The 8,622-nt window shown below is 32.1% G+C and overlaps 1 protein-coding gene across 6 annotated transcripts in view; it reads left to right on the top strand.

Moving 5' to 3' along the window:
• The window catches only part of Grik2 (glutamate ionotropic receptor kainate type subunit 2), a 588,331-nt gene extending 579,903 nt beyond the window's left edge, over positions 1–8,428 (top strand). For 4 of the 6 annotated variants that reach the window (XM_005363512.2, XM_026787405.1, XM_026787406.1 and 1 more), the window contains exon 17: positions 6,703–8,428. In XM_005363512.2, coding sequence (XP_005363569.1) covers positions 6,703–6,867 — 165 coding nt within the window. In that variant the 3' untranslated portion in view covers positions 6,868–8,428. Of the gene's footprint in view, positions 1–2,977; positions 3,065–4,446; positions 4,586–6,702 lie in introns of all 6 variants that reach the window. The other 2 variants (XM_026787407.1, XM_005363515.2) reach the window with 2 other exon arrangements.
• The last annotated feature ends 194 nt before the right edge of the window (positions 8,429–8,622 follow it).

Consider the following 8,622-nt stretch of genomic DNA (forward strand, 5'->3'; position numbering starts at 1 on the left):
GGGAGGGAAGAAAGGAAGGAAGGAAGGAAGGAAGGAAGGAAGGAAGGAAGGAAGGAAGGAAGGAAGGAAGGAAGGAAGGAAAAAAAAGTGGAAATTCCCAAGACCCTTGAACTTATTATTAGTAGAGAAGAAGATATGTGTCTCCAGAGTTAGTTATACTTTCCACAACCAGAGACACTGATCCAATACTACTTAGACAATTTAAGCTATAGAAATTGTACCTCGAAATTTCATTTATTTTTTGTTTTGTTTAGTTTAATATTTATTTTAATTTTTGCGATTATGAATTAAGTATAACATTTCTCCTTTTTATCTTCCCTCTTCAAACCCTCCCACATTCCACTCCTTACTCTCTGTCAAATCGAAGAATTTTTTTTCATTTATTGTTATTACATAAACATATGTACTTAGTTACTTCTTTAAAAAATAGTCTTCTTTAATATTATTTATGTGTGTGTATGTGTGAGTCAGTGAATGTTAGTGAAGGCACCCATGGAGGTCAAAGGTTAGATGCCCTGGGGCCACTTGTGGGTTCTGTGGCTGATTTCTGGTCCTCTGCAAGCTCTCCTAGTTTCAGAGTCTAAGTACTTGTTTCTTGATTGTTTCTTTTCTCATGGAGTTGTATTGAGAACATGTGTAAATTAGGTAGTTGAACTCAATCATGAGATTGAAGCCTTTGATCATACTTACTTTTTAACTCTTGTCTATCACCAATGTTTGAAGAACTGGTTTTGGAATTTAAAAGATGTAGAATCAGAGCTCACTATTGTGTCACTGAGTTTAAGACCTCTCAGGTTCTCTTCCAAATGACTCAATATACAGACATCTGAGTTTATATTTAAAATACTTAAAAATTGTGATATGAGAGACTATCATTTCTTACATGTGTGGAAACAGAAACCCTTATGTTAAGAATGATCTCAGTCACATGTGGAAGCTATAATTGTTGATTAAATAGAGGCTAAGAGTAGAACTGCAGTTTCCAGAAGTTGGGGCAATAAAGGCTAAGGAAGGGGAGGAGACGATTGAACAGTGGGCATCAGGTTATCCTTAGGGAACTATAAGCAAGTTCTGATATTATCCAACTTTTACATACAATTGTTAATGTTATTTAAGTTAAAATTTCTAATTTAAAAAAAGATCAAAATTAATTATCGTGATTTTCATATAATTGTAATATGAATGTCATTTGTTATTTTAATAGCATTGTTAAAAAGGATAAAGTTGGCACATCTTAGCTGCTTTGTCTTAACAACAGAAGCTTCCTGAGCCTGTCTGTTAGTTGTGTGGATGAGACTTTTAGCAGGAATGTGATAATCAACACCTTTCGTCTTAAAAAGCATCCATTTCTCACCGAAAATGCTACACTGAAAAGCTTCAGAAACTTGTTGCCCTTCTTTATTGGTCTTCCTAGTTTAAGTATGGTTGATGAAAAATGTGGAATGGTGCTACCCTTTCTCAGTCCCATTAACTTGAAAACTGTGATATAAAATATTGGCTAAATATTGTTTGAAGTGAAGGTTTCTGAGAATATTTGTATTTATTATTGTACTGATTAGTATGTTTATTAATATAAAACACCCCAGGCTGAGAGTAGCATGCTTTTTGTTTAATGCTCTGAAAAATATTTTTTCAGTTTTGTATACCTTTTCCATTTGATTTATAACTGTCATATGCAATCATTAAAGATTACTCAAAATAGAATCTAGGCAAATGCTGTTAGCAATGAGCTCAGGACAATGAAGACTGGTATTATGTCACAATATTCAAAGAAAAAAAGTTAAATAACAAGGTTCTTGCCTCTGTTACTGTTGATGTGTATAGCTGTAAGCTACAATTTGAATTTTCAAGGCTAAGTTTTATTTTCTATAAAATTACAGCAATTAAGTGAAACTATGTCTTAAAATTGGATGTGTAAATTTTCCTCTGAGAAGGCTTTTGTAAATATCCTAACTTTTTCAAAAATGCTGCAATAACACAATATTATGATCAAAGTTGTTAAAGTATTTCAGTTTCAGTGATTTAGCTAGACATTTACATAACTCATGGCTTCCTTCTTATGTTCATGTAGCCATAGGTCAATTCACAATTGGGAAGTATGCCTTAGATATTTTATATTTAACAACTTTCAGTTATAATCAAATAAGTCAGGGGAGAAGTTTTACTTGGTCACATAAATGACATTTATTATTCTTAATATGTCAATATTTATGTAAATATTATCTAACATAACATGTTTCCTACAATTTACTTGTTTCATTAGATATTACTTAATGTGATGTAATTTTATGTGACTGTTCTCAATGACTCTGTATATGACTCAGTTCTTGAGTATATGACTAATAAATCTTTCCATAGATGTTTAATCCCTTGAGGCAAAACATGATTGTAAATACTTTTCAATGAAAAATAGAATAATATTTACATAAATTTTTATTTTTAAAGAATAGGACAAAAGGTCACCAAAAATGTTGGTAGACAGTAAAACATATCATATAGTTATATCCTCAGATGACAAGTAGATTTATTTAACATAGGGTTGACAAACTTAAACTTGAAAACAAAGGAACTATATCTTTTTATCCACTGTCGGTTTTAACAAAAATGTCAGTGTTGAACATGGAGCATATTTATAGCTAGATTTTTTTATATTAAAACAATTCTTGCTGTCTAAATTTTTCTGTCATGTGAATCATGCATCTATAGGTTAGAAAGCCAAGTTATTCAGAAAAAAATAATTCTGGAAAAACAACAATGGTAATTTTAAATCATTTATATTTACTATGTTTTACTTATAATAAAAATATAACATAGGACTTTTCAAATGAGCCATGTAAAAGAATTCAAGGCCTTCATTTCCAGGGATGTGTAAATAACAGGTTGCTTCATTCAATGTAGTGAATTTTATGAAGAGTTTTACTTATTTTAATGCAATTATACATGCTAACAGCTCAAAGATTTAAATTTTCATTTTCAGGAATCTTCTATTTGGTTAGTGCCACCATACCAACCAGACACTGTTTAGTAAACTTTTGAAACTTTCTAAAAGAGGTTTTTAATGATGGTTAGTATCCTTGTGCCTTTACTTTCCTTTTTGTAGTCTGTTGCCTTAATGTGAAGAAACATTTTACTGTTGTTTTCACTGTAGGGAACATCCCACCTGAATGACACAACACATGGATTTCACGCCCCAAAGGGTTTGAAACTCTGCTGCCCCTCACTCCCTTGTTACTTTTCTCCCTCCCTTCCTTCCTCTCTACTCTATGTCTCCTTTTGTCCTTCTCTTTTTTGTTACTCTTCCCTCCTATTTGTTAATGACAATTGAGCAAAGTCAAATTAAGTGCACAGGAGTATTGTAAAGACATTTCAAATTTAAATAAAGGAGAATCCCAAACCATATTTAAAACTAAGAAAAGCAACTGGTCTCTCTTGAATGAAATTGAATTAAAGTTATATTTAAACATCATAAGAAATTTTGGCAGCGCAAACTGAAATAAAGGCTCATCAAAAACTCTGTGTGAATTTTCTGGAGACATATACACGTATCTATTTGGAATATTGTAATTCAGAACTGAGGTAGATGAAATGGGTTAACTGTTAATAAATGAATAAAAATTAATCAGAAATTTAATTAAAATTTTATGGTAACAAAATTTTTTTGAAGATCAGAATGAGAAAAAAATAGAAGAAAACCTGTTGTTTCATAGTGCTTTTATTCAAAAACTAAACTATATTTCTGATAATAGCACACTGATAGGTGAGGAAACTCCTGGCAAATTTCAGCTCATTCAGAGAGAAAATGAACCAAAATGGCATTTTGAAATTGTATAGTAAAGACCACAGATTGATTAAAAGTTCTCTGACAAAAGCTTTCTCCATTTCATGTTTGTTTAGAAAATGAGGTTACAATTTACAATTTATAGTTTTGATATGGTTCTAAAATGTATACATATCACTTAAGATTATAAAAGATAAAAAATATTGATTATTTAACTTAAGAAAGATTTTATATTAACTATAAATTTGGTAGGATAATAATTTAAAATTTTTTATATTTATCAAGGTATAGTCTGAAGCAAGTACTAAATACCAAGAACTAATACCTTATTATAAATGAATTAGAATCTTTCCTAAGAGAATGTGTATGCTCATTAATGTTTTTCCCATGGAAACAAACAACTTAGCCTATTCCTTTAGCCCAAATATTAATGCTTACACTTTGTTTTGTTGTGAATTTTATATAATAAAATAGTCTCAGGTTAAGGTTGAAAAAGATGTTAAACATTAGCCGATATTTGGAAACTCTATATTAAGCAAAACTGTCTTTCAAATTATTTACATTCATTCACATCTTATATCAGTTTTAAATGTCAATGGAATCAAGTTCTACCTTTTTTATTTTACTTATATCATATTAATCAATTCTTCTATTAAATGTTTCAACAGAGAGTCAAGACTATTTTACCTCAAGACAATGTATTCCTCTCCCTTTTGGAGTCAGATTTTTCCATTTCTACCGTGTTGTCATCATCACCATCTTCATCATCATTATCATCATGTTGTTAATAAATACATCTAATAGAAGGTATTAAGCAATAAGCAACACCATTCCAATGTACAAGCTGGTGGTGGTATATATAGCCTTAAATTAAAATATGTCATGAATTTCAAAAGCTATAATTAAAAACACAATTCATAATTCCAGGTAACAATTCTGTAATCCTTGGACAAGTCATGATTAACATCTAATCTTCACCCATTACAAGTTCTAATACATTGTTTTACTGTTTAAAGGTACTAAGTCTTGAAGAATTTCATTGTGTTTTGTGATGTTCCTAAGATGCAAGCAAACCTTTATGCAATGCATGAAGAGACACTGTTAAATAAAAAAAAATAAATAAAACACTAGAGTCATGCAGAGCTATGGTTAGCTGGATTGTTATTTGAAGAGCATAGATGTGCATAATCAACAAGAACTCACTAAATCTCTTTACACTTCAGTGAGAGTGGAACTCTAAAACTCAGAGGCTACAGATAAAAGAACAATTAGGGAAATGTAGGGAGGGAAGAAAACCAAGTTGACGAAGATAAAGTAGCCTATAGAAGGAGGTTTCTGAACGAAACTTTGTGTGCTGAAGCAATTAAATAAAGTTAGACCCAAACTATGCTTTTAAGGACTCAGCACCGCAGGTACACCCAAGCAGGGATGACTGTGTGAAGAAAAGAGAAAGACTATGGAAGTGCAGTAGCAATATAGGTAATGACAAGGGAATGATTCAGAGAAGTTTTGAGGGAAAAGCAGGAGACACAGATTTGACTTGTTTTTATATGTTGATAAACATATCTTCTTATACTAACTTCCCCCTTAAAGATTGAACAAAATAAACACAGATTTAAAGAACATTTTAGAAAAAGTGAGGATATAGCCATAAAGGAATAAAAATATTTTAGAGCTATGTCAATATCACAAAACCTTAGACAGGCTGTTTTACTGTGTGTGTAGGAAGTTGCAAGTCACTCTTTCTCTGAGTTACGTTGTATCAACAAACTGAGACATAAATAATCTGTAATGCTACCTTGAGTGTCACAAATGATTATACATGCAAAATGGTTTAAAAAAATAGACACATGTGCTATAATATTTTGTCCTGGATTCTAAGATGATAAACTGCAAAGCAACAATGACTAACTCAATAGTATATCTCAAAGTACCTATTATTATCTCATCACGTTTCATATCATCTTTCAGTTTTTTTGTGAATTTTTATAAATGTCCACCTTTGTATTTTGTGTACATTTTGATTTTTTTTTACAGAAGATTCTAATTTCAGACTCAGAACATCTAAATTTCTCTGTGTGTCTTAATCAAGAGAGGAAAGAGACTAACAAAATTTATTTCACATTAATGACTCTATGACTTACATCTTATTGGCAATAGGTTTTCCACTAATTCTGCATGAATATCTAGGGATCGTTAGTACAGCTTCTGGTTATTCTTATTAGAGTCATTAATGTGAAAAATGTTATCCTTTTCACCTGGGGTAAATTGTTTTCTGCTTTCTGTTATGAAGGCTTTTATAATGAATTAAAGATAATGTTTGCTTAGGTGTTTAAAATTTGACAAAATTCCATTTCATGATTGTATCTTGTATGTTTCTAGTCACTGTCAATGTGCATATGTATAATAACAGCAAAACTTGTAATTAAGTATCAGAAATTGTATTATATTTTTGTTTGTCTAATGCCATTTTTGTTATTTTAGTTAAATAGTGGAGAAACAATGTTTAGAGACCATTTGTGTATATCATCTTGTAACCCAAAAAGTACATTTTCTGTTATAATTAATTAGAAAATACCAATGAGTATCTAGTAGAGATTTTTTTATGTTTAAATTTTAAGGTAGATATCCTCATAATGCTAACCAACTTTACATAATATCAAAATATAACCTAATTCAATCTACTTGAATAACAGAAATTATTAATGAAGAGAATATTTCACTATCAGGTGGTAATTTTTTAAATAGCACAAATGCTATGATACTCTCATTCTATTTTTTCATTTAAAATGTAATAATTTTTAATCACCATGTAATAGTCTAAATGTTTTAGGCTGGCAGGCTGGCCAGTATGTGAGAATGATTGTAGAATTTTGTCCCTCTATCATGTTTATAATATCCAATCTCTCTGTGTTCTTCTGTAGCGGTCCTTCTGTAGTGCTATGGTGGAAGAACTGAGGATGTCCCTGAAGTGCCAGCGTCGGCTAAAACATAAGCCACAGGCACCAGTCATTGTGAAAACAGAAGAAGTTATCAACATGCACACATTTAATGACAGAAGGTTGCCAGGTAAAGAAACCATGGCATGAAGTTGGGAGGCCAGCCACCCAAGCACAAACTGTTGTCTTTTTTTTTTTTTTCCAAACAATTTAGCGAGAATGTTTCCTGTGGAAATATGCAACCTGTGCAAAATAAAATGAGTTACCTCATGCCGCTGTGTCTATGAACTAGAGACTCTGTGATCTAAGCAGTTGCAGTGATCAGACTTGATTTACAAGCACCATGGATCAACCAAGTTACACGGGGTTACACTGTTTATCATGGGTTCCTCCCTCCTTCTGAGTGAATGTTACATCCAAATGTTGTGGCTGGTTTAAAATGCAGTCCAGGGAGAAACTGCGGGTTCCTTCAGAAATTCAACTGTTGCCATGAGATGGAATGTCGGTGCCCAAAAAGGAAACCAATAAAAATGTCATAAGAATAAAAAAAATGTGTGAAATCAGCAAAAATTATAGAGCTGCAAGAAACAGTACAGTCCCCCGGTCACAAAAATAATCGAAGAGATGTCACTAGCCCCCAGTAGTCAGTATACTCAATCATCATCTGAATGGACATTGTGTGCTTACAGAATGTGAAAAATATAAAGCTAAACACATCAGAACTCCATAGAGGTGAAACAGAAAGCAGACCACTTCCCTTATTTCTCTTTCTTTTTTAAAAATAATCTGTATCATGGATTGAGATATAAATGGCAATTATAAAGACAATAATGTTTTTTTTTTTTTATTTCTGAAAAAATACAGCAAGTATTTGACCGGCAAACCAATCAGATTCCCACATGTTCTCCACGCCCCCCCAAAACAAACCCTTACCCTAACCTACACCCGAAATTAAATACTAATAGTTGGTTCAGAGATTCTACGTTAAAAGATGATGTTTTGCAATCCTTATCATACATTGTAAAACCGGGCTTAGTTTTGCTGGTTATGTGGAAGACTGAAGATTTCATTCTGTCATTCTGTTTTGCCAACTGAAAGTCTCATTCCTGCTGTAAAGATCTTGATGGAGCCTGGGCAGATTTCATTGATAAAGAATGGGGACTTGTCACCTACAGAAAAGTACATGATAGAACTCCGAAGTGGACTGCATTTAACAAGAGTCACAATGTTAAAAGAACAAAATTCTTGAGCAGTTTTTTTTTTCAAAAAAAAATGTTCAGGTTTATTTGTGGAAATGCAAGATTTCTATGAAAATAGTTTTTGTATGGAAATTTTTGTAATACTTTTTATCAACAAAATAGAACATGTGTTCCTATCAGGGGTGTGATGTCAAGCATGAATGGTAGTGCGTGTGCACCACCAACGTTTGGTGAAAACTATTTTTATCACGAAAAAGGAATCATAGAAGAGAAATATTTTCAAGTTAGATAATATAAAAGCTAGGTGCACTACCACCACTGCTTACCATGCCACACCCCTGACTCCCACAAGGCGGATAACATATTGTAATGAACAATTGTGTGTAAATGGTAAAATGACACAGATCTCTTGACAACATTGTGAAAACAGTTGAGTGCACACAGTTTGCTGTTTGAATTCAATGCACAAAAATTTTAAAAAATCCATTAAAATTATGTCCATTTTACTTTCAGCTTTGGCTTTGATTTCTCTTGCATGTGTAAATGGATGTAACATGTGATTTGGTATAGGAAGTATACATCAGGAATTCTTAGGGTCTTCAAGTTAGAATCTTCTCAACTTCTTTCAAAAAGAAAATGGCCAACAAGAATGAATTTCTCTCTCTCTCTCTCTCTCTCTCTCTCTCTCTCTCTCTCTCTCTCTCTC

The sequence above is a fragment of the Microtus ochrogaster genome, linkage group LG9, assembly GCF_000317375.1.
Source record: "Microtus ochrogaster isolate Prairie Vole_2 linkage group LG9, MicOch1.0, whole genome shotgun sequence".
NCBI classification, from domain to species: Eukaryota; Metazoa; Chordata; class Mammalia; order Rodentia; family Cricetidae; genus Microtus; species Microtus ochrogaster.